The sequence below is a fragment of the Papilio machaon genome, chromosome 7, assembly GCF_912999745.1.
Source record: "Papilio machaon chromosome 7, ilPapMach1.1, whole genome shotgun sequence".
Lineage (NCBI taxonomy): Eukaryota > Metazoa > Arthropoda > Insecta > Lepidoptera > Papilionidae > Papilio > Papilio machaon.
This window is the reverse complement of record NC_059992.1, coordinates 7,261,034-7,288,086: the sequence shown is the minus strand read 5'-3', so window position 1 is coordinate 7,288,086 and position 27,053 is coordinate 7,261,034. Positions and strand designations below refer to the sequence as shown.

The 27,053-nt window shown below is 31.4% G+C and overlaps 2 protein-coding genes across 2 annotated transcripts; one reads left to right on the top strand and one right to left on the bottom strand.

The window, feature by feature from the left end:
* Window positions 1-1,694: 1,694 nt before the first annotated feature.
* On the top strand, window positions 1,695-7,496 carry LOC106719396 (O-acyltransferase like protein-like). The gene is made up of 13 exons (XM_045678659.1): window positions 1,695-1,875; window positions 2,294-2,600; window positions 2,986-3,174; window positions 3,354-3,433; window positions 3,695-3,888; window positions 4,180-4,294; window positions 4,780-4,994; window positions 5,385-5,578; window positions 6,039-6,174; window positions 6,460-6,646; window positions 6,746-6,888; window positions 7,166-7,280; window positions 7,378-7,496. The coding sequence occupies exons 1-13, from the start codon at window positions 1,695-1,697 to the stop codon at window positions 7,494-7,496; spliced, it is 2,175 nt and encodes a 724-aa protein (XP_045534615.1).
* Window positions 7,497-16,815: 9,319 nt separating this feature from the next.
* On the bottom strand, window positions 16,816-25,513 carry LOC106719455 (O-acyltransferase like protein). The gene is made up of 13 exons (XM_014513798.2): window positions 25,285-25,513; window positions 23,159-23,483; window positions 22,685-22,876; window positions 22,474-22,553; window positions 22,158-22,351; window positions 21,676-21,790; window positions 19,949-20,163; window positions 19,509-19,702; window positions 18,707-18,842; window positions 18,243-18,429; window positions 17,843-17,985; window positions 17,266-17,374; window positions 16,816-17,026 (listed from the first exon to the last, which is right to left on the bottom strand). The coding sequence occupies exons 1-13, from the start codon at window positions 25,475-25,477 to the stop codon at window positions 16,893-16,895; spliced, it is 2,217 nt and encodes a 738-aa protein (XP_014369284.2). The 5' UTR covers window positions 25,478-25,513; the 3' UTR covers window positions 16,816-16,892.
* Window positions 25,514-27,053: the final 1,540 nt, after the last annotated feature.

The following is a 27,053-nucleotide window of genomic DNA, read 5'->3' as shown; positions in this document are numbered from 1 at the left end:
TACGATTTTTTTTTTGTAGTACCCTTTTAAGAGTTGAACTCTTGTCGTACTATAGTTGATACACCTAGTATTTTTACATTCATTTTATTAAGATTATAAATGCGTAAGTTTAGATGGATGGATGGATGGATGTTTGTTTCAATTTTTCTCCGAAACTGCTGCATGGATCTCGCTGAAATGTAGCATAGATGTATAGCATAGCCTGGAAAAATACATAGGCTACTAGTTACATTTTTTTCTTAATTCCATGCGGACTGAGTCGTGGGCGACAGATACTATAAAAATAACTTATCTAATATTACGTAAATGAATTTCAAATACCTACGCATTGCTACCACGTAACATTGCCAGATAATAATCAAATTGTGATAAAATTGTGTTATTACACAATTTATTAATTTAACAAAGCATATTAACAAATGCATAACCATACATTACACAGATAACATCTATCTTTGCAACAAAACATTGTAATCAAGTGATCTGGTTGTGTGATATTTTTATTTCAAGAAGTGGACAAACCTGCAAGTCACTTGTTTACGTGTTATTAAGTGACTTGCGATAAAAATCCGCAAAAATATATTGTTTGAGAATAACATATGTGTAAACGTTTATTAAAAAAACATATGACGGACAATAAAATGATTTTTTTCTCGCGAATTACTTCTCGATTACATCTCCTCAGGAATAGAATTGGCCTCCGGGACCACACTAATGACACCCAACATGGAATTACTTTAATTTCATACCCGTGTGATGTGTGGACGTGATATTACACCGACCTACCGTTCATTGCTACGGACTCTAGTACTGTAAATGTATGAAAAATGGTTGCATTACTGATCACCACTGGTACAGGTAAATCTAATGAGGATTTAAGCCATCTATATTTTATTAATTAAATATATTTATAGTATGTGAAAAATACAAGTTAATAAAATGTTAGATTGGTTATTTAAATGTACTACTGATATTAATCTATTCTTGCGTATATAATACTAAAATTAGACATTATGTAAATGTTTAATCGATTTCTTTCGATAATCCCCAAGTTATTGACGTATCCTGTGATAAGTGTTTCCCTTTTCACAATTGGAATTTCATTTGAATTTTGGCGAACATTTTTACTCTTTATTTTCCTCAAAATCTTTTTACAATTCGGATTATTTTAAGGGATTCAGACAATAATTTAACAAAAGACAATCATTTATTTTCACAGGCATAGGCCTTTTGGTAATGGGTATATTTTATTATTAGGGTTTATAAAATATACATAACTAGCTGTCGACCGCGACTCCGTCCGCGCGGGATAAAAAAAATAGTAGCCTATGTGTTCTTCCAGATTATGTTCTACACCTATGCCTAATTTCATCGTGATCCACTGTGCCGTTCTGGAGATACATTCAAACAGACATCCATCCATTTATCCATCTAAACATTTGCATTTATAATATTAGTATTAAAGTATTATTCTAAAACATCGTTGTTGTTTTTTTTTATATAACTAACTAGAAGCAAATGATACGGAACCCCACATTATATGCAATCAAATAACAAATCTTTAATGAAATATTAATATTTCATAGATAAGATTACCTATAATATTTTTACCATTTCTAATTATTACAGCACGGCTCTACAATCTTGTTTGCTTCCGAAGATTTCATTTCCTTTTATATTTCAAAAAAACGACAATGAATCTTACTACCGTTCTACTATTCTTAGCTTTTGTCCAAGTCAATGGATACCTTCATTTAGATTGGGAAGTACCAAATCAAGCGCTCAATCTAAGTTTATACGAAGACGTGCTAGATTCAGAAGAATGTCAGAAACAAATTGGTCTGTTGCAGAATAACACATTTCTTCTAAGTTTATGTGAGTTGACTTTTAAGATTTTTATTTTGTATATTTTAAATTATTTGTGACTCGTATTTAACTTGTGTGTTAAAGTTTGAAGAAGGCGGAAAACGAGCAAGCAGGCAAAATGGTGTGAAGTGACCCATAACTAGACATGTAACAAATGCGTTGCCAACCTTTGGTAAACGAAATAAGAGATTTTTTTTTCTTTGGATTTTTTAAAATTCTAGTAACTTCGAATGCAATTTATCACAATACAGTTTGAGACCGTACATGACGCACTTTATTAGTTTTTGCGTATCCCTCAGTGGAATGGTTCTAACAATCAGTAGCGATTTGACCTCACATTTATTTTAAAAATTACAAACTAAACATAAATAAAGGAAGTCATTTTCGACTTCTTTAAGACGGTGTTTTTATCAAGGCTATTTTTCAGTTCTTGACTCTGGTATAAGGCTTCCAAGAGGCTTGTTGACTGGCAATACAGTTGATTTAGGCAATTACCATCAATGTTTACAAATAAATGCAACACTACATAATACTGATATCGAAGGAAAGTATTGCATGATCAGAGTTCCTCTGAATCAAGAATTGCAACTTCAACCAATTTCAACATCGCAACCTTCACACTTCGATCCATTTTCTATACATTTGGATGAAGATACAATAACGAAGATAAAAGATTACAAATTAAAAAGAGCAGGCTTAAAAGCTTTATTCGGTGCAGAACTCAATGAAATCAGGTAAGTAAACACGTATTTAAATCATAGTTATACGCGCTTCCTTGGTGCTTTCTTACGTCGTAAATGAATAATGTAAGTCTATGGACTACAAGAATTAACGTAGTGATAACGGATATTCAGTTTTTTCCGTAAAAAACGTTACAATATGGCATTTTATTTTCATTACATATAATAGAAAAATAGCAATTAAAATGAATAAAAGTAACTTTGCTGTAATCAATCGTCTAGGCGCTTAAGTATTTAGTTGGGATATTTCGGCGCAAGCTTCTTCTTCGGTTATTTAGTACATCAGTACATCTTATAAACAGTAAAATAGAAATAAACTAAATGTTTATTGTTATCCATTTAAAAAAAAATTAACGTTTATATAAACACCATATTCCAGATCCGGTCCCGGTAAACCTCTTGAGTTTTCGGTTCTTCGTTTGGCTGTCTGTATACCAAAGCCTTGTACAACTAAAGAAGCTATATCTGGTCTTTTGTTTAACGTAACTTCGTTAGGTTTTCAATATGAAGATGATTTCTGTCGATTGCCTAATGACAAGCCCTGGGTTCCTGCGGACTTTACAGCTTTGTAAGTAAAACAACTTCCGTGAGTCTTTTATGTAAAGGGTTATATATTTTATTAGTGTTACTTTTGTAAATCAATTTTAATATTATGAAAATCAAATTCGAACATTTAAATGATTGTAAAACAATAGATAAACTGTCGTATTAGGTCTGCAAATCAATTAATTGTTATTCTTCTTTCAGTGGGATATTTTCTTTGATCGGTCTCCTGAGCTTTTTGAGTACCTACTATGAATTAAACCATATCTTCGGTCGAAACAGAGGTATGTATTAGCGTAAAAAATTATATGAACCACTATCATGCATATAATCGATTCTATTTGACAATAAGTTTTTCTTCAATACATTTATTTCTTTTAAAATTTACTCTTAAATTGCTTAATTTCATTTTAACTAGCCTTCTGGTATTCATTAAGTTTTAAAAAAGTAATTTTGAAGTTTTTTTTGGCTTCAAACAGAGACTAATCTTAAATATTATGTGAACTTATGAAATTGAATACTACATTTTCATATTTTTATTACAGATCCCAAATCTGCAAATCAAATATTCTGTATGTTCTCTGTATACAGTAACACAAAGCGACTTTTAACTTTCAAATCCTTACCCGGATCTTTGGAATGTTTAGACGGTGTGAGAGCTTTGGCTATGTTATGGGTACTTTTGGGACACAGTTTTTCATCACAGCTATTCACTTATAATGCTATTGAGTCATTTCAAGTAAGAAAAGTGTTATTCTAATATCCTTACAATTTGTTAAGATATTTATTTTTGTGCGAATTGTTTAAAGGTCATAATATTATAAATATATTGATTGTTGCTGTGAAAACTTACACTTACTTACATATATATACTTACATGTTAATTTCCAAGAATGAAAAATTGACCAATAGCTTTGAATATCCGGAGTATTTTGAATTTCTTTGACCTTTGCATACAGTTTATACTTTTAGATCTTTACGGCAAAAGAAATTGCAGGGATTTTCAGTGACGTATTGTGTATTTTTGTAGTGGGTACTTTCATACGAGGGTTTGTGGTTAACATCCGGTCACATCACAGTCGACACCTTTTTTATGTTGAGCGGTTTGCTAGTCGTATATACGAGTGCAGGGAAATTAACATCAGGTAACTAGTTTATAGGTATTTGTCAGATATTAAATAAACAATAAAAACCTAAAAAAAATGCTTAAACATACGTCAATCCTTTTATACCGTGACTCTAGCGCCCGGCGCGGATTTTTGACAAATCATGGTTGCGATTGCGAAATGCGATTTTTACCAATAAATAATGAAGTACTTATACCGAAAGCATTGTGGTGATACATATTTATGGTGAAACATATAACAATGTTGACGTCAATAATATCAATCAGCGACGATCAAAAGGTTAAAACATGTGTTGAACTAAACAGTGTATAACAGTATTTTTTGGAGTAATATTGCTAAATTTTGTTATTATTAAGAATCTAGCTGATTTTGTCAATGGTATCATTATTGGTTTGATTCATTATCAAAATAGTGATGGGAATCAGTAATTTTGAGTTAGGTTTTTCCAATTTTCTTCCATTTGTTTATAATTCTTAAATAACAACATCTCTTTAAATTTTCAGTTGGTCTACTGAAAAATATACACATCTTTTATTTAAATCGTCTTCTACGTATGTTTCCTATATTGGCTACGACTGCTTTGCTAGAAGCTTCAGTTTTCAACCGGATCTCGGATGGCCCTGTTTGGGATACTATTGTATCACAAACACACAGATGTAGAACTTTCTGGTGGTCGACCTTATTGCACGTGCAGAATTATCTTAACTCTGAGAATGTTGTAAGTATTTATTGATGTTTATAGTAACAATATGGTTTTAACAGATGAAAACTATACAATTAATAAAATCTAGCGAACTGGTCTATGGATGTAATTAATTGACTTCAATACAAGTATATAATACTCAGACTTAATTGGTGAATTAATTATAGAATTGATAACTATTGTACTGATTAATGTTCTTTTACTTTGAGCAAAAAGGCAGCAATTGGTCTAATGATTTGATGATACAAAGAACTATATGCGTTGATAGGAAATCCCTCTATATTTACTTCGTATTACTCTCGATTCTTTGAGAAATAAAACTTCGCGTACAGATAAAACAAAAGAATTTTTCAATTAATTAAAAAACTTAGAATTAAATAACGACCCAGTAAATTTGTCTTACAGTGTATTGGTGCGACTTGGTACCTTGCTATTGACGTTCAGCTTCACTTACTGTCACCACTCATATTGGTGTGGGTGCTGAGTGGTAACAAGAGGATTGCTTGGTCAGCGCTAACAGCCGGCGTTGTACTGTCACTCACAGCTGCCACTGTTTATAACTTTATAAATGAATTCCCAACAGGAATGATAACAGCTGAGTTAGTAATTATAATTGACTTGTCATCTATATATATAAAAGAAAGTTGTGTTAGTTACACCATTTATAACTCAAGAACGGCTGAATCAATTTGACTGAAAATTGGTGGGCAGGTAGCTTAGAACCAGGAAACGGACATAGGATAATTTTTACCCCGTTTTCTATTTTTTATTCCGCGCGGACGGAGTCGCGGGTAAAAGCTAGTTAAATATAAATAGAGGCTCAATATAAACAGCTACGTCGTCACAAACTTAAAAAACAATTTCTTTACTAGCTTTTCTAAAAATTCATTTCTGAAAAAGGAGAATACGAAAGGAAACAACAGGATTAGAGGCACAGGCCCATTCTTTAGTTAAAATTATGAATTTCTTCGTCATATTTCTTCGTTTTAAAAACATATAATAATTAGTAATTTAGGTATGTTAGAATTTAATTTTATAACTTCGTATTTATTCTCGTAGGAGAGGTGATGAAATGATGTACTACATGGTATATTACTATATGAACACACTGACCAGAGCGCCACCTTTTCTTGTTGGCATGGTGTTTGGTTACTTACTGCATACATATCGAGGAAAACCAGTTAATATTTCTACAGTAAGTTTTATCAATACATCACTTTAATGCTTACGGAAAATATTAACATTGTAGACTATAGATTTTGTTTATTAACATTACTTAGTAGATGAAAACATGTGAACGGCGTAACTGCAAGTTACTAAAACAAATTATACGCTGTGATAATCTAGAAATCATCTTGACTTAAAGTTAGGTGTATAGAGCGAATCAATTGATATCCAAGGCTTGTAAAAAAACTAAACATAATCGATCCTGTATTTCTTTTTTTGTAACTATTCTATATAAGAAAAAAAATTGTTTTAGATTTTGAATCTCACATTATGGGCGTTATCTTTATCGCTCCTCTTAGTAGTTTGCTATTGCACACACCCAACAATGCAGCCGGGCTGGGACAACCAGACTGTGGACAGTTTTATCAACTCTTTCATGAGGCCAGCATGGGCTTTAGGCTTAGGCTGGGTTATATTCGCTTGTGTTCATGGATATGGCGGTAAGAGAAGATGAATTATTAATTTTTGACTCACAGTATTGGTGATCATATAAGGATTTACATAAATGGTTGTGAAACATTATGTTATACTATCAACAGGTCCCATCAATTGGTTCCTAACTTTAAATGTATGGAAGTTGCCAGCTCGACTGTCATACGCTATGTACATATTGCATTTCTCACTGATGATGATCTTCAACTCTAGTAATACAGCGCCGATATACTTTAGTGTTCCGTATATTGTAAGTATTTTTATACATGTCCGTGGTTTCTTAAATTAACTATTAATTATTTTTTTAATACCGTCTTCGAAAATATATAGTATTTTTCAAATATCTTGGCACTGAGTTTAAGCTGCGCGCTTGCAGTGCCCTTCTCCAGCATCCAATCACGCCATAATGCGTCTAAAATTGACTTTTGCGTAGCGACTCGTGCGATGTTCCGAGCCGCCAAGATATTTGTTAAATTTAAATAAATTTCGTAATGAAAAGTTTTTTATAATGCTCTCTTTGATTTCAGATATTCCTCTTCTATGGTTATTTTGTATTAACATTTATAGTGGCTATTGTTCTCACGGTGTTAATTGACATGCCGTTTTCTATATTGTTTAAACTTTTATTGGATAAAATTAAAGGTATGAATAAAAAGATCATACATTCGTAAAAAAAACTTGAACACTTATTTTGATCATATTTATAACTATAAAAGTATATTTGTTATTGTTTTTGCAGGTAAAAAGTCAACTAAATCAGTGGATGACAGGAATTTATTCAAAAATGCTTCCGTAATGCAAAGGCATGTGAATTATCATGCCTCTAATAATAATAACGGTGTTCAGAAGTTTGATTAATAACTTATATTTAAATGAGAAATTATACATTTGTAGCTTGATGTATAGCTCACATATAGCTGGTATTTTCGTCATTTTAAAGAAAAAAGATAGTATAATTGTCTATGTCAGTAAGAGCTATTAAACTACTTAAGCTATTAAAGACAAGATTTTTTCTTTAGCAACATATTTTGCACGTACACAGCTTCAGGAATTTAACTGGATAAAAAAGCTGCAAATCAGACGACATAGAGAAGTCGAAAGTAAATCGAAGTAGAAGCGTTAAGAAGAAACTGTGTTGTCAGCTATTGTAAAGGCCGGATCACATTTTAGTCGGATTATAAAAATGTTATCACTCCTTATCATTCTGTTTGATCAATCAAAACAAAATTTCACTTTTTTAACCTGATTACATGTTTGGTATCATTAATTTTATCTGATATATACTACTTTGATTATACGAAATGCGTAATGATAATACACGATAATTCGATAAGAGTTTATTTGTTTTTCTTTATCTTGAATATCTTGATAATTAATCAAAGTTGATTTTTATCTGTTGTATAAACACACGCGAGGTCAAACAAAGACATCCCCAATTGCAGATGCGTTGTTTGCCTTTAATCGACAGAGGAGGAGACGCACAGAAAGTATCCTCTTGCTATGCGTCGCCTCCTCCATCAAATCCATTTCCAATTCCCATCCTTTCCTTATAAGAAAAGGGTAGGAAGGGAACGTGGAATTAAGCCTTCGGAAGAGAGAGACTAGTCTCTACATAGATAGAGAAACTATAATAGCATACAAGGATTGTGGTAAAGCAATTAAAAATACAGATTATGGAACAAACGTTTTGAAGCAGTAGTTGTATAACTGGAGAACAGTTTGAATTTTCAAGTCGACAAATACAAACTCGTGAGCAAAGCTTACTGCAAACATAAGTTTAGTTTCAAACAACGAATCTAACATTTCATTACACTAAACTGAATGTGTTGCACTTAGAATATTATAATTTATGTTGTACTTATTGGTATTAATGATATTAAAAATATGTTGATAGTTACATTGGTTTTGTTTTAAGAATGAATTCGAATTCGTTGGTAACGGTCTTTAAGTTGTGGACTATGGTAGATTCCAAATAGGAAAAAAGACGTTTTATATGGCAATACGCAAAGACTCAAGAAGAAAAGGGAAAAGGAAGACGTAATATTGGTTAACGTTGATAGACAGAATGACCAGGAAATGATTTGGTTTATTCTTGATAAAATTCATCGCCATTAAACGAGAATATAATGCTAAAAATACGTCCTGAAATTTTTTGTCAATACTCAGTACTTATAGTTAAGAAGGATGTTTGAAAAATCTAAATACTTTACTTAAACATCGAGCTTCAGTCGTTTGCTTCACTGAGCGTTTTTTCGCAGCTTGTTTAGCGCAAATTACTCTAGAGTCTAGAGTGAGATTTATTGTGAAATGTAAAGATTTTTACATTCATTTGCAGACGAATAAATGAATTACAGCATTATTTTCTATATTTGTGATTTTTTAAGCCGTTGTAAAATAAATGTTTACTTTTTCCTTATTTGTTTCTTTTAATTACATCTTTATTCTAGTGATGACACTAGAGAAAGAAAACAAGACATAAGATTAAATCGCAAAAAGTATTTACTATTTGAACTAAATTAGAGGTATTCGTATGTTGAAAGTTATTCAAAGTATAGGTGATTCGATTTTTGTTAAGCGTTAATATTTTTTAAACCACTTCATTGATTGTGTCGTTTTTTGCTGTATCGATTTCCTACATTTATCTAGGTAACCAGATTGATTGGGTCATCCAGACTGCGGACAGTTTAATCAACCAGTTCATGAGATACGTGGCCTCTAGGCTTACGTTCTGTTAGTCACACGTCTCTATGTCCATAATGGTAGTAATTGAAATTTAAATATTAATTTTCACACAGCTAAAAATAACTATTAAATTCAAAAACTAGTACAGGTTAAGATATTTTAATTAAATGATATAATGATGATGTAATTTGGATGATAAGACACATAGATAAGCTGCTAAAGATAGAAAGAAATTTATTTCAAATCAAAGACGAATTTAAAATTTGTATTCATTCCAACATCTGATATTGAATTGGGCAAGTTTTAAAATAAGAAATACATATACCGAGTAACTGTCCTAACACGATCATCACATTATAACATAATATAAAATAATAATAATCATCAGCTCACTATACGTCTCCACTGAGGGGCTCAGAGCCTCCCCAAGTTAGAGGTGACTAGGAAATAGTCAACCACGCTGGCCCAGTGCGGGTTGGTTGCCTTCACACATATATTTGAATTTCTTCTAAGGACATATAGATTATGACATAGATGCACAAAGATATAGACAAAGTAATTATCACATAGATTATGTTAATTGCGGAAAAATTATAATTGTTCCCCAAATTTGTCGTTGTCATTGTTTAAGAGGTCTTTTGTCTTCCTTAAAACTTTCTTAATGTCCTCCATTTTTCCTTTATAACATTAAGACAAATTTTTAGGGACGACAAACCCTCTACCATAAGCTTCGCTCTTGAAATATAAATGTAATATTTCGTGAGATAATACATTAGAAATTTTAATTTTTAACTAGCTTAATACATCAACTGCACGACTTATTAAAGTGATACATTAAAAAAAAAAATTAATGATCCACATAAATTTTACAATTTCTTAGAACTCTGCCTCCTGTGGTAGGTGTGGGGGGACCTGTGTTACAGGAGGTAGTGCCTTCTCTTAATCTAAGTCTTAAATAGGTACTTATTTATACAGTATGCTTGTATGTGTGCGAGCGAATATATTGAAAATATTACTTTATAATATTATAAATGCGAATGTTTAGATGGATGGTGGTTTGTAGGTATCTCCGGAACGGCTCAGCGGATCTTGATGAAATTTGGCACAGATGTAGAATGTTGTCTGGAAGAACACATATGCTGCTTATTAAGTTTCTTTTTAATTCCGCGCGGACGGAGTCGCGGGCGACAACTAGTAACTATATCTCTTGATCGTTAAATTAATTAATCCCATCTTCTTGATGGTTGTCGTATTTAATTACAATAACTATGACCGTGACAGCTTGTTAATTACAATGTCTATCTTAGACATCTGTGTCTGCTGTAACACCTCTAATTTAATACACAATTAATGCAGACACTCATGCGGTACACAGTTAACACGTAACTATATGTCACTAGCTGTACCTACGACTTCGTCCGCGTGAAATACTGTCGGATAGCATTTTTAATAACTAAGGATAATTACTTTACACAATATTAAAATTACGAAACATTCACATAAAACTTTGCAAAACTTCATTCCCTATTCCATATTATTAATTTATATCTTATTTTTTAGGCTGTAATTTATTTATATCAAAATTACAGCCTAAAAAATAAGTTTCAAGCTTCTAACTGTTAAAGTTACAATACTTACACACAAATTTCCAACTCCCACATTCAACCCTTTATAACGATTTTTTCGCGTTAAAAAGTAGCTCATGTCCTTTCTCAGGTTCTAGACTATCTGTGTACCAAATTTAATTTAAATCCATTCAGTAGCTTTAGCGTGAAAGCGAGACAGACAGACACAGAGCCAGTTACTTTCGCATTTGTAATATTATTTCTATATTCTGTATATTGTATTTCATTAAATAATATTGGATTGGTAGTGAGGTTATCAGATTATTGAACTCACTTCATAATTTTGTTTTTAATTACTACGAGCTTTTTTTATTGACCAATGAAGTTCCTTATGGTTGTTTCTTCTTTAATTATAAAAGCATATAGGAGGTGAAGTATTCGTTCGAGTGGTAGAATTTCTTACCAATTTACATGATGTAATTGGAAATAGTATTGAAGAGTGCGGTTGCAAAATTGAATTTTCCAATAGACTTGATTTAATGACCACTACACATGTTCAACTCTTCATCCAATAGTCAAGTAGTTGACATTGTGGCTCGTTACACAATTGCAATATTAAATGAATTTGTATATTTGTTTCTATCTAGCAAATAAAAAACCTATTCAATAACGAATAGAAATAGTAATCTATTAGAGACCTGACTATCATCGAGAATTTAGTATGAAACTTGTATTAAAAAATAAGTACCAATCATATAGTGTTCATAATTTTAGTATACAGATATCGCCTTACCAATAAGATATCGGATTAGAGGGTCATCATCAACCTGCCCTTATCCCTATGGAGGGTCGGCACAGTATGTACTACTCCTCCATACATCTTTATCAGTCGTCATATCTGAGTTCACCCCCTTTTTACGCATATCCTCTTTCACACAAACCATATATATCGGGTTAGTGCGTATTAGTAGTATAATATTGAGTCAATGTGGTTTAAAATCGTACTTAGTTCTATCATTAGATTAAAGTTTGGAGCTGCAATGTTGAAGTTTTATGGTTCGAAAGATAAACAAGTGCTCAACTTTGTTTCACGGGTCGTTTGTTGAAATGTCTTTTAAAGTTGAGTTAAGTCATAAGAGATTTAATATTTTGCTTTTAGTTCTTTTGAAATTTACGTTTTCTGTTAAGAGATTATTTATTGGCATATGTACTCATTTGCGGTTTTGTTATACACTAAGACAGTATTTTGTAAATATTTTCTATGGTACTGGTATATTTTTATTTACTTAGCTGTATTAAAGTTTCCCTGATGAACCTCGAGCCAAAATAATTGTAACAATGGGAGATATATTTTAAAGCTTAGAAAATGTGATAAGGTGGTAACCCGCTTTGAATTCCTAACTTGTCCGTCCGGTGAGGACTTCGAAGCTTTGTTTAATGCGCGAAATTAGTTTCACTCCCGCTTTTGAATCGCTTCCTCTTTGTTTACCGGCTGATGTTTTAAATAGCGTAATGAACAAAAACTTGCAGTTTTCCTTAAAGCTTTTCTACAGAAGGAAATTTTCCTATGATAAATTATTTGTAGTTAAGTTTAAAATCCACAAATTCTTACATTACATTAAACTCACAATGGTACTTAAAATTTAAATGATGTATCCAATTTAGAAATATCGAAGGAACGATTTTGTTTTCAATATTTTTAAAAGTGATTTTAGTACTTGAACAAAAATATATTTTATAAATTGATTTTGTACGTAAAAGTAAAACTCTAGCGAGGTAAAATGAAATATTGTATTTTTAAAATAAACTTTGCCAAATGGTTCCTTAAGAAATTTCTCTTAGCTTCAAAAGTTTATTACTTCTTTTAGTAAACAGTCTGATTTCTTTTCAATAAAGCCATTTGATTTCTTACATTAATTTAAAGAAATATTTCATAATTTTCACTATTTTTTAATTTTCACTATTTTATTTTTTGTGTACTAAATTAAACATCAAATCACAAGACTGGTGATGGAAGAAAAATGTAAGTTTACACTGCCGATACAAGAACAAAAACATAACATCACTGTCATTCTCTTAAAAAAAGAGATGCAAATTTTCTTTCACAGGTTTAGGCAGTAAAAATGCACGGTAATGATAAACGACATGATAATGGAAAAAATATGATGACAGTGGAAATGCCTATTAATTTTACAAGTTTATTATAGTGTACACTCACGACATTATTTTTTTATATGAATATGGACACACGAATTGGGATTCTTTATGAAAATAGGTCACCGACCTCCATGGATATCCGCTTTATGTATATTTAAGATAAGGTAATATCGTGCACATCTTTTTCATACATTATTGCCTTTGTACACGTTTAATGTTAACCGTGTTTTATTCCAACAAAGAGTATATAAAACCCCTTGCGGGCAGAATCCGAATACAAGTCACTTAAATCGACCCGTTTGATATCCATGTACTGGCTCTGGCGCCTTTCATTTTAAAAGCAGTTTGTTTACATGAGTTATATTCCTATGAACGAGGAAAACATCTGACCAAAGATCGTATTTCTTAACAAAATAGGAAATTCTGAAGTGTAAAATAAATGACATATGTGTTTTATGTACACAGGTATCCAATACAGTTAGTTTATTTGTTTTTAATGGATTTAATACAGCAATAAGTTGAACTCAGCTTATATAGCAGTTATAAAATTACTAGCTCCGTCTGCGCGGTGTTTAAAAACTTAGTAAGTAGCATTTGTTTTCTTCTAGACTATGTTCTACATCACTCGTAAGTTTCATCGTCATCCGTTGAACCGTTCTGGAGATACCTTCTAAAATCTATTCATCAATCCATCCATACATACAAAATTTCGCATTGATTCGGTATTTTTTTTTTTTTGGAATCCTCCTTTGTGTCTTTAGAACATCCTACCAAAGATTCATCAAAATATGTCCAATAATTTAGGACGTAAAAAAAGAAATATACAAACAATGAATAAGAAGAATTACATAGAAATAGTTAATTTCTAAAATTTGGCCATCCTTAGTTTCGATCGGAAGCAAAGGTATATACAGAAGATCGACAAATTCCATTCATTATGATATTTTACTTAAAATAAGAGTGATGCTAATGGTAATTAAATAGTTATATGAGAAAATGTGGAAGTCTTTTAGAATTTACGAGTTTTAAAGTAAATTTTACATTGCCTATGGTAAGAATCCGGTATTCACTGAATAATTTAAGATACATTTTTCTTATAAATATACAACTTGCATGATGGTATACTCTGTCTACCAATGTCAAACATTTTCTGTATAAAGTAAGTTTAAGTTAAAATTCATAGAAAAATAACTGAAAAGAAAATCGTGTTTCAGTTTTCCTAAATGTTTTATGAAAGGCTGTTATTCACAAAGTTTAAACATTAAACGGAGAATACTGAATACCGCCGATACAAACGAGAAAAATGGCAAAAAAAAAGTTTCGACCAAACCTTTGTTATTAATAACGCCTCAATTTTTTTTAGAACAAAATGGAAGCTTAGGCAAGAAAGCAAGAAGAGGATTTCTAATATATTTTTTAATTTCTATAAATTTCTCATCAAAAGATTTTTTATAAGCCCTAATCATATAATCATTTCAATTTTTATACTCGTATTATATCGTTAACACCTGTTTCCGTTTGCGTAGATAAAGTGTCAGAGTAGCTCTGATAAGTGGGATTAATAAATTTGCAATTGATTCGATAACTTAGTTATTTTTTAACCGATAAGGAAAATTTACCATAGTACTAAGTAAAAAAAAAAAAACCGGCCAAGTCGGAGTAGACCTCGCGCATCGAGTGTTCCGTACATAATATTATTTACGGTTTTCGCATTTTTTCTTTATCTGTGCTATAAGACGTTGCTTCGTACTAAATTTGAAGATTCTTAGTTCACGGCAAGTACCATGTAGATTTTGATTTCCTTGCAAATGTCGGAAATTTGCGACATAAACAGCTATCATAAAATCTTTTGATTACGTTGGTTTAGAAGTTTGATTTTTTACAGCTCCAAAGGAACAGTGAATATTCGGCGCAGCGGGAAACACCCGAAAAAAATTACCCTCTTGTCAGTCGTATAATAAAAAGAAGTCGATTTTTTTTTTGTGGAGTATCGTACATTTGAGTGGAGTACATGTTTCAAACTAAATAGCAATAAATAATTTTCCATACGATAAAATCACAAGGAACGTACTGTGTCATTGTTCAGAACTCGAGACGAATTATTTAGTGCTTACATTTTACTTGAGATTTTACGTTGAATTTTTTTCCTTTCTTCTTTCTTTCTTTCAAATTTTACTTCCCTGTGGACATATAAATACAAACTTTGTCCCTTTAGATGACATCAGAGATGTTTTGAAGTCTTATGTATCGCTACTTAACAATGTACCCACGTGATTTATGGACTAACTTATTTAAAAAATATATAATATTACGCATGTAACTATAACATAAACTTGTGTCTGTTAATTCTCCGAATAAATAAATAAATAAATTACTACCTAATAACATAAGTAACTAATGATGCCTGGTAAAATGAACTCCTGTGACTTACACCAGTTCATAGGTCCATGTTGTGGGTAAACTTACATGCGTGCATTGGAATTAAAACTAAAAGGCTGCCCGCAATTTTGCATAAGACGCAGCGGAAAACACAATTTTAAATTTCGCTTATACGTTAAGAAATATAGTAGTGCAACTCTCGTGCATTGTCTTCCAACTGCAGTGAGCCTAACAGGATCTAATGATCGCAGGCATGTACTCAAAAATAAACATGACCGTCAAAACAATTAATGGCTGTGATAATTCAGTCTACGAGCATTATTGCCAATTAAAAAATTCTAATCGGCTTATTACCAATTATTGATTAGATTTTCTTCTTTTTTATTATTGAAAAAAAACCACTTTTATTATTTAGCAAAATATAATATCCTACTAAGTTAAATTTTTACCACATTTAAAAGTAAAGTAGCAAGTCTGTTACACGTTAGTTTCGTAACCCTGAATTCATCTATATATATAAAAGGAAGTCGTGTTAGTTACACTATTTATAACTCAAGATCGGTCGAAGTGATTTAGCTGAAAATTTATGGGGAGGTAACTTAGAACTAGGAGACGGACATAGAAACTTTTTTTATGTTGTGTGCATTTTTTTATTCCGCGCGGACGGAGTCGCGGGTAAAAGCTAGTTTTTATATAAATCGTCACTACGTTTAATAAACGAGTGGAATATTTGAACTACATACAAATGAGGGCAAAGTTACAATACATCTATAAATATTTCAACATTATAATCATTTTGATACGAATAAACTGGTTGGATAAAAGATATAAGGATAATTAAGTGATAGCTGAACAATTAGGTACAAATAATTTAACACCTGGTAGATATTACAGCCTAGTTTTAAAATAATGTTATTGCTATCATATCAAAAGCTGTCAATAATGTACCTCTTTTAATCTTTTTTATTATTATTATAAGGTGGCAAAAGAGCATGCGGCTACCTGATGTGAGAATGAAACGCTATTTAAATTAAATTTTTATTCGTATTTATTTAACTGTTATAATAAATTTTACGTTTTTAAAGAAAACACATAAGTATAAAAATAAAAGAAAATAAAAAATACTATTATTATAAATACATAAGATCTTTTGTTTCATTACAATTTTATTTAACTTAACTTTAATATAAGTAAATATGCACAGTTACTTATTGCCTTTACTAATGCAATTAATAATCTCTTCGTTGTAATATTAACATTATTTTTAATTTAAAAAAGAAGCAATATCGACTCTTATTGAAAATATCATCTACTTCTGTTTATTGTTCCTATGTAAAAAAATCTGTATAGAATCTGACAGAGAGGCACACAGAAGGAATTTTTTATGACATTAGATAACATCAGTACCCTAATAAATCTCGTCTTTCTATCAAGATTGGTATTTCAAAAAAACTTCACTGTTACTATAGAATTATCTTGTTGATAAAGATTTTTCTCCATCAGGTACAAACGTATCGTTCGTAGGATCTGTCTTGATATCTGTTGGCGATGAAATGGTTTCTTTTTCTAGATCTTTTTCGTCCATAGTTTTCGCTGGCTTAGATCCTATAATCGTAATAATTTAAATCTATATTTTAATTTATAAAATTACCGGCAAATGAGTCATTTGTAGATTTGTCTATTATGCTTTAAAACAACTTTGTTCCCAAAGGAAAAAAAACCTTTCCTGGTTTAAAAATGACTTGGATTTTTATACTAGAAGGTGGCAAACGACGAAGGGGTTTCAATAACCATAAACATTTGGCTTATGTGTATAAATTATTATTTAAAAACTATTTAGTTACCTGAACCTAATATAGTTTTGACGAGGATTCCAAATGGTGCATCAATGACCACTGTAGCCAAAAACGCCAATATAAATGTTAGGCTAAAGAATCCGAAAAAGTTGAACATCTGAAAATTTGCAAATATTTATTGAAACATTTAAAAAAAAACGACGAAGTAAGTGAAATTTAAAATAATCCTTTGCAGGGGGACTGCAGTAATGCTGCGGAATCTATGTCCGTAGTCAAGTAATAGTTCGCGAACTTTACTGCGTTGCAACTTTTTCAAACGAACAAACTTGACATCGATACTACTGTACTACTACTGACTACTACTACTAATATGACTGCGGTTTATGATCAAAACATGTTAAGTACAACTTTAAAACTAGCCTTTTTAATTCCTATTACATTTTCGTCCAATGTCGGGAATATCTTACCTAGGTTACCAGAGCATGAAAAATGCTATTAAACAATTAATCAAAACAAAACAAAATCAATTGATCACTGCTAAATATTACTTAATTGTGAATACGCAATGGACAAAATATTGAGTGAAATGGAATGAAATAAAAAATATAGAACAAAAAAGGCTTACCACACTTGATACTGTGAAATACGCTGGAGCTAATCTAGAATTATAATACGACACCATGATTGAGAAGTGAATAATATACATGGCGTAAGATAGACGCGCCGGTAGCTTCCATACATGTAGGGATAAGAACCAGTTAATTGGACCTGTAATTAAATAATAAATGAATGAATTGTCATAGAAATTTCTTTACTAAGCATTAAAAACCAATAATAAAGATTAAGCACAGATTATGTGCTCACGAGCATATATATGTGTGAAGTAAACCAACACGCACTATAGCCATAGGCCTAATGAACCGTAATTTGGGTAGGCTCTGAGCCCCGTGATGGGAACATATAATAAGCTGACTACAAATGCTGTTGTGAAATTGGCTTAACTTAAAAAAGTTAGGAATAGTTACCTCCATATCCGTTAACACAAGCAAAAATTATCCAACCCAAGCCAACTCCCCATAAAGGCCTTACAAAGGAGTTGATGAAACTATCAGCGGTCTGATTGTCCCAATCCAACTGTATGTTGATATATAAGAAGTACAGTATCATACCGAAGATGGAGAGGCAGCAAAACCAAAACATCATTGCGATTACCTGTAAAGGATCATTTTATAAACAACATAAATTTTCAAACAAAGGAAACAGAATAATTATAAAATCATATGACGTAAGAAAAAACAAATGAAGTTCGCTCAAAGAACGGTTGACAAGATGAGTGATTGTGTGTTTTAACTGCATTATTTAAAAGGAAGTGGTTGATAATGATTTTGAGACTTTGGAATAGCGGACAAGTATTTACAGGAAAACAGCGAATGATAATGAACACGATAATATCAATGCTGATAACGGTAAAGGATTTTTTTTTAAATACCATTGTTGATGTCAGTTTCTTTCCTTTCCATGAATGTATGATGTAGCCGAAAATCATTCCAACAAAAAATGGTGGAGCTCTTGTTAGAAGATTAACATAGTAGTAAATAAAGTAGGCATCACTGTCTTCAGGACGGCTATAATGAAAAATATTGTTACGATTAGAAAATACAGTTAATAAATTTGGAGTGTCTGTATGTAATATAAAAATTTTCTCGGTTTTACATACACACTTCAATTATATGTATAGATGTACTAGCTGTTGCTCGAAACATCGTCCGCGCGGAATTAAAAAAAATCTTTATAAGTAGCTTATATTTTCTTTCAGATTATGTTCTACATCTGTGCACAATTTCATCAAGATCCTTTGAGTCCTTCCGAAGATACCTTCTAATAAACATCCATCCATCTAAACTTTCGCATTTATGATATTAGGTAAGATAGTAAAATAGATTTCCGACGCTAAGTCACTTATCACTATGCTTTATCGATGGGCAATTAGTTTTTGTTACTATTATATTTTAATTCGTTGTATACGTACGTACGTATTATATTGTGAGTTTGTAACATTTCGATAGTTATATAAATCGATTTAATAGTTGATAGGAAACGTTTATGTAAATTTACTCTACAGCTTTAACATGAAGTTAATTTTTAAAGGAGTTTCTTAGGTATATACAAAAGCAGATTATATTTAAGCACATGTAACTTTGTGAATTCTTTTATCGAAATTGTGATACGTAAATTTTTATTTTACTATTCTCTACAAAGTGTAAATGTGATGAAAAAATTAGATGCCTTACTTAGGAGATATTATTCCAGACTGGAATTCATTGATGAAAATATAAAGGGTCGCGGCAATGAGTGATGCCATCAGAGCAGAAGTCAATGCCGCCCACGCGACTGTCTTTCTTGTACTTAAGACAAAATAAAGAATGATCGGCGATATAATATGTAACTGGATGTCCAGAGATAGATACCAAGATACTCCTACACACTGAAAAAAAAAACAAAGATCTTCTTAAATAAATAAATAAAAGATGTTTTCTCTTTTCACACCTCTTTTCATACAATTATCAGTATGAGAAGGAACATAAGCAATCATCATCAACATTATATCTTTCACAGCTATTTAGAGGCAATTTAATTCTTATCCGAAACTGGTTTAAACTAGTTTCAAATGCAATGACTAAAAATGTAAAATTTATTGACAATAAAGATTAAGAATCTGAAAATATCTTACAAGATTGAGTGGATTCACAAAGTTCTGTATATGCAGTAGAGTCGACCACCAGTACTGTCTACATCTGAGCACATTATGCGCAGGCGCCGTCCACAGTGGACCGTCTGATACGTAGTTGAATAGCGATGCTTCGAACAGTACCATCGCTGCCAGTATAGGGAATAAGCGCAGAATTCTATGTAAGTAGAACATGTGTAGACTTCGGATGAGTTTTTCTAAAAATAATAGAGAGTATAATTATATTTAACTAGCTTTTACCCGCGACTCCATCCGCGCGGAACAAAAAAATAGAAAACGGGGTAAAAATTATCCTATGTCCGTTTCCTGGTTCTAACCTGCCCACCAATTTTCAGTCAAATCGATTCAGCCGATCTTGAGTTATAAATAGTGTAACTAACACGACTTTCTTTTATATATATATATATATATATATATATATATATAGATAAAAAAAACACATCAGATGCATTAGTACTAAGTATATATGATTTATTTAGACAATTAGTTTTTTTTTATTTTTTTTAAGATTGTAAATTCATAGCGTAACTACTGCAGTAAGCGTCTTTCTAGCATCTCAATGTAATTTTGATCACTAATGTAAAATACTAGCAACGCTACAATATTTTTTTTTACTGTCTATTGATTATTTAATAATAACATTTTAATTAGATACATGTAAGAGTTTGACGTATTACATATTAATCTTATCCAATTTGAATGGAATTTTACTATTTGATTAGTTCATATCTGAAGAAACAAGAATTTGGCCTATGACGTAAAATAGTAACAATTCCTTGTTATTTGTTCAGATTAGATTTATTTGATATTAAGGTAAACATTTGATTGATTGAAAAATAACAAGATAAAAAAGCTGATCTTTATATTCCCGGCTAGGAAATTGTTTACATAAAAAAATACAGTCGAATTAATAACCGCCTTCAAAAAGAAGGCCAGATATATAACTGTATCCTACAAAATTATTAAGTGATCTGAATTTAATTGATGATTTCTTTAATCTCAATGAGCTGTATCGCAATTGCTTCGAAAATTGTTTCCATGCGCTTTCAATAACTGGACATTTCGAAACATGGACAAATTCGTCGGTTAATTCAGACTGGGTCTAGGTACACTTCGTATGTAGTTGTACTGATTAACAGCAATAAGTATAATATAATATTACAACGTAGCTGCAATCACGGAACATATATTATTTGATTTTAATTACGATTATAATGATAAAAGTAATTCGTATTATTTTCATTACAGGTTCCGTGAGATAAGAATGCAAACAAATGTACATTTATTTTGCATACATATCAATTTATTAAAAATACCATTTTATGATTACATCAACAGCTCACTATACGTCCCCACTAAGGTGCTCGGAGCCCAAGTTAGGGGTGACTAGGCCATAGTCAACCACGCTGCCCAGTACGGATTGGTTGACTTCACACATATCATTGAATTTCTTTTCAGATATGTGTAGGTTACATCACGATGTTTTTCTTCACGGTAAGAACATCGGATAAATGTACATATGTAAATCGGGAATAGAAAAACACATTGGTACATATCGGTATTCGAACCCAGGATATGCAGTTTGAAAGTCAAGTGCTTAACCCCTGAGCCACCGACGCTACTGATATATCCATACTGTATTATTATGAAATAATTCAGTATTCTGTGAGCTCCTGAATGTAATGTTCATTGTAAAAGTTTCGACCTACCTCCAGTTAATTTTCCTGCTGAAGAATAAACAAGTAAGAGCCCGCTAAGAAGGAAGAATGTATCCACGGTCATGTGACCAGTTGTCATCCAAATAGCGTTTGGTGAAATTGTCCACTGAAATATGTAAAATGGTTCAATTATCATGAAATTTTATTTACAAAAAATTATTAATCAATATGCAAATGTAGACTTTAATAAAAAATGCGTACAAAATAAATAACATCGATCGATTCGATAAAAAATTATTATCCAAAAAAGGTGAAAATTATCATATCATTACTGATATATATAAAAATATTATGTAATATCTATTTTATAATGCGAATAAAAAACAATGCATTGTAGATCTTTGCATATTATAAGAATTTTAATGTTGAACATATTTGTTGTTACCGAGGCGTTACAATAGTGAAAACCCATCATTAATTAATTATTTACTTGATAGATCACGCACTAAATAAAAATAATATATATTTCTTACCTCAAACACTTCAAGAGGATTCTCGTGTATTGGTATTGCGTAAAAAGCGTGACCTAAGATCACCCATATCATTGCCAACGATCGTATTCCGTCAATACAATCCAGCGAGTTAGGAATGGGCTTGAACGTTAAAAGACGTCGGGTATTTGTGTACAATGAACAGCAAAAGTATAGAGAATTGACATTTCTTTTATCTACGAATAAAAATATATATTATTTGACAGTAAATAACTTTGAGGAAGGATATCATAAACGGTTAAGATAAAAATTATCCTTTTTTTCGAACAAAAAATTATCAAATTATTAGTTAGCGTACCTTTTACAAGCACTTTCGAATAATATATATCGTAGCACGTACTGAGAATAGTTAAAAAGCCGATTGCAGAAAATATAGCTCTGAAAACGAAAAAAATAAATAACACAGACTATCAAATAGTTAAACCAAAGATTAATTTTCATTACACTGAATTGCAATACTGCCTAGAACAATTTGGTATTAGCAAAAAATTAATTTGTTGAAAACTTACACAGCTACGTAATCAACCGGAGCCCATAGTTTATCATTCGGTAGTCGACAGAAGTCTTCCTTATAATTAATACCAATTTCAGTTATATTTCCCACAATAGTATTAATAACTTCTGGTGTGGTGCAAGGCGCTGGTATACAAATCGCTAGAGTTAATTCCATATCAGATAATGGATTGTCCGGTCCTTTACGGCTAAAAAGATTGATAAAATCAACAAAAATGATATTAGGTTGAGGTTATTTTTACACAATTACGCTTATTAACGAAGGTTATAACTACAATTTAATTATGATAGGTTTGTAATAATCCAAAATGTAAGGTATCTCCTAGAAGACATGCATGAACCAGAGGCATTACAAACATGCCTGTGCATCTTGACGATCTTGATACATCGGACCTTTAAGTTTTCCACAACGTTGAGGATGGTTACCGAAACAAATGAATTAAACATTTAGAAACTGAGAATTAAGCTACCTTTTAACTTCATAATCTGGACTATAAGGTAATTTAAAACTAGATTTGAGTGTTCGCATTCGTGTGTTATTTACAGTTTTCATTATTCTAGTTACTTCTTCAATAGTATCCAGGTTAATATGATACGATTCGCTGTAAAATTTTTCTCTATTTGCTTTTTGTAATGAATCAACTTCTCCGAGTGATACTTTCAATGTACAATATTTTCCTTGAATATTCATTTCGTTAACGTTTTCTGTTATCTTTAAGCATTGGTAGAAATTGCCCAAATGGATTTGGTTCCCTAGTAATATACCTTGTGGTATTCGTAGACCGGCATCAAGGACTGTAAAGTAAATTTATTGAAATGAAAGAAAGCTTCAATTAATTAATATACGTTGGAAAATTATTAAGAGAAGAATTAACCAGGTTAATTAATGAGGAAGATAAATTAAAAATAAATTTTCGTCGATTTTCGAACTTGTGAGAAAATCAGACATTAGTTATTAAATTATAATAAACATAAAAATAATGTTAAGAAGAATAATAAAATATTCAAGGTTCCACTGAAATTCAGCCTTTGATGCTGAATGTCGACCATTTTCCTGTATTTTTGTTATCTTCGTTTAATCTTGTATAATTTGTGAAAGTGAAATATATTTCTTATATACCAAAATAAACTTTACTTTCTAAATAAATAAATAAAATAAACATATGTTAATAATGGTAACATTTTTATTAATAATATTTTTATATCAAAGATAATATTAGGTCCTTACATATGAAATTGGAGTTTTGTATGGGAGGAACAAAAAGTCGAATATTTTTTAATATAATATATTTAATTAATCAAAGTATGAACCATTATTTTCTATGCACTTTTGCCATCTCATAGGTAGTTCATTGATCCCTTTACTAAAAAAAACCAGTCGGACGGGAATCAATAAAATCTTTGAAGGCGATTTGGACTGCCCCATCTGAGTTGAATTTTTTCCCTTGCAAGAAGTTATCCAAATTTAAAAAAAAATGGTAATCTGTTGGAGCAAGATCCGGGGAGTACGGAGGATGTCTTAGACTTTCCAATTGAAGCTCTTCTAATTTAGTAGCCGTCTGTTGCGCAGTGTGTGGTCTAGCGTTGTCGTGAAGCAGCAGTGGCGTGGAGCGATTGACCAGCCTAGGTTGTTTAGCCGCTAGCTTTTCCATCATGGTTTGCAATTGCTGACAATAGACATCAGCCGTAATAGTCTGGCCAGATTTGAGAAAACTGTAATGAACAATACCGGCACTAGTCCACCAAACGCTTACAAGTAACTTTTTGGGGTTAATTTTCGCTTGGGGCAGGATTTGGCTGGCTGGTCAGGATCCAACCATTGCGCTGAGCGCTTCCGATTATCGTAAAGAACCCATTTTTCATCACAGGTAATGATTCGGTTTAAAATACCTTCATTATTGTGCCGGTTTAGTAATGTAACGCAACAGTCGACGCGCGTTTGCCGGTTTGCTTCAGTCAATTCGTGAGGTACCCACCTTTCAAGCTTTTTAATCTTCCCAATTTGCTTCAAGTGAATTAAAATAGTTTTATCACTAACATCGCAGCCTGCAGCTAACTCGGACGTGGTTAGCGATGGATCCGCTTCCACAATAGCCTTCAACTCTTCATTATCAACTTGAGTCTCAGGCCGTCCACGGGGCTTGTTCTGAAGATCGAAATTTCCAGAACGAAAACGTTGGAACCAAAAACGAACTGTGTTTTCTTTTGCAACACGACCGCCATACACATCATTCACCCTTCGAGTCGTTTCCGCAGCACTAGTGCCACGGTGGAACTCGTACTCGTAAATAATGCGATATTTTAAGTTTTCCATTTTGTAAAATGAGTGACGCAAACAAAAAAAAACAGAAGAAAAAAAACAAACGAATGACGGTCATCGAACCACAAATACATGAGTCTATAGCTGTACAAATTTTAATTTGGAATTCCTTACCAAAGAGGAGAAATTCGTGATTAAAGTGGCCAGTACGAAAAACGCCAATTTCATATGTAAGGACCTAATATAAATAGTACCCTATAATCCATTGAGTTTAATCAATCAATGGGAAAGAGACAAAAAGGTATTAAAATTTACAGAATTAAAATGAGTACTTACACCGGGCTTGTAATAGTGTACTATTTCTTATGTACTGTATTTGTTGTTGACATAATTCTGGATTTAAAACTTCCCTGTACAAATTCTGATCAAAGGGATGGTATTTTACATCTTGATTTAAATGTTTTCTAGATTGTGTTAAAACAAAGGGTGCACTAGTAATTAATACGATTAAAAACAATTTAAATTCCATTATTTAAATAACTTTTAAGTACGCAGCAATGTTGTTAATTAATTAGTACATGATAATATAATACCGAAGGTATTGAGCAATGAGATTTTATTGAAAAGATAGATTTCTAATCTTATCATTACGTCAGTAAATAATTGTAGATTATTTTGTATTTTTAATTTAGTTTGATGCAGTGTTTGTACTACTGTATTACTTACGAAGGATTATGGCAAACTCCAATTAACTTATGTGCAATGATGTTATTTAGAATTCTTAAACAATTATTAAGTTAATTCTGTGATGTAAGATCGACTCGTTAATTACCCAATTTACTTAACAAGAGACAAGAGTCGAGAAAAGAGATATGTTTTCATAACTTTGAGATAAGTTTTTAAACACAGGTGATTAATTTGCCTTTTACTTATTACCATATTATCAAGATTGTAGGCTTCTGATAATTAATATATTACAATAAGTGCACTACTTTTGAAAATAGCAATTAATCAGCAATTGAAAACAACTTTGTTGCCGTACCTTTTTAACATAGAGAACACATTTTTTAATAGATTGATATATGTGAATATATTTTGTTTAACAAATATTTTATATAAGCTGTCGCCCGCGACTCCGTCCGCGTGGAATTAAAAAAAAACTAATTAGTAGCCTATGTGTTCTTCCAGACTATGTTCTATATCTATGCCAAATTTCAGCAAGATCTATGCAGTCGTTCTGGAGATACCTTCAAACAAACATCCAGTCATCCATTTAATCATTCGCATTTATAATATAAGTAAGATTATTTTAATATTGTAATTATATGAATTAATGGTTATTATTTACAGTTGTAATTTCATTTTATTCAGTAAAGATTTTACATTAAGATAAATTGAGATTTTAGATGTCATTTTAGAAAGTATGTAATAGAAATGATTGTTGTCTTAACTAAAAGCAAATTGTAACACAAATAACAAAATGTCTCCAGGTTGCTTACGAACGGAATCCTCGAGGTCGTCTGCACAGAAATGGACAAATATTTAACATTTTCTCTATCAAGAGCTACAATAGTATTTCGTCAACGTCTTTTTAGAATAAGAAATTACTTTGAATTGCTTTTTATGTTACGAGATTTCGATTACAATTTACTAGCATTATAAATGTTAAAGTTTATAATATTAGTATGGTTGAAATCGACTCTAGAAAGACTGCATAGGTCTTGCCGAAATTTTTCATAGATGTAGAACATAGTCTGGAAGAACATATAGGCTGATAATATAGTTTTTTTTTTATTCCACGCGGACTGATTCATGGGCTTGTTTTCTATAACTGCTATTTTAAAATGTTTTTATTTTGCGGTGCCTTACGTTTTACAAAAGCATATTAACGGATATGATTACAAAATAATAACATTTACCGTCAGTAATATTTGTTCTATGCTTAATTTTACTTAAGAGTAAAATATTTGAATATGACTAGCACCATATAACGTAATTTTATTACAAACTCGTGTATTCAAATCTTTCTTACTTAGCTAGTAATCTAACAAGACTAAGTAATTGAATAGATAAGGAATGCTGTACACGTTTCGCCCTGTTGTATT

Coding starts and splice junctions, on each gene's coding strand:
- LOC106719396 (XM_045678659.1), top strand. CDS start 1,695: ATGAATCTTACTACCGTTCTACTATTCTTAGCTTTTGTCCAAGTCAAT. Junction 3,889..4,179: donor ATGCTATTGAGTCATTTCAA/GTAAGAAAAGTG, acceptor GTATTTTTGTAG/TGGGTACTTTCATACGAGGG. Junction 4,995..5,384: donor ATCTTAACTCTGAGAATGTT/GTAAGTATTTAT, acceptor TTTGTCTTACAG/TGTATTGGTGCGACTTGGTA.
- LOC106719455 (XM_014513798.2), bottom strand. CDS start 25,477: ATGGAATTTAAATTGTTTTTAATCGTATTAATTACTAGTGCACCCTTT. Junction 23,484..25,284: donor TACACTATTACAAGCCCGGT/GTAAGTACTCAT, acceptor TTTACTTTACAG/TCCTTGATGCCGGTCTACGA. Junction 22,554..22,684: donor CCGGTTGATTACGTAGCTGT/GTAAGTTTTCAA, acceptor TTTCGTTTTCAG/AGCTATATTTTCTGCAATCG.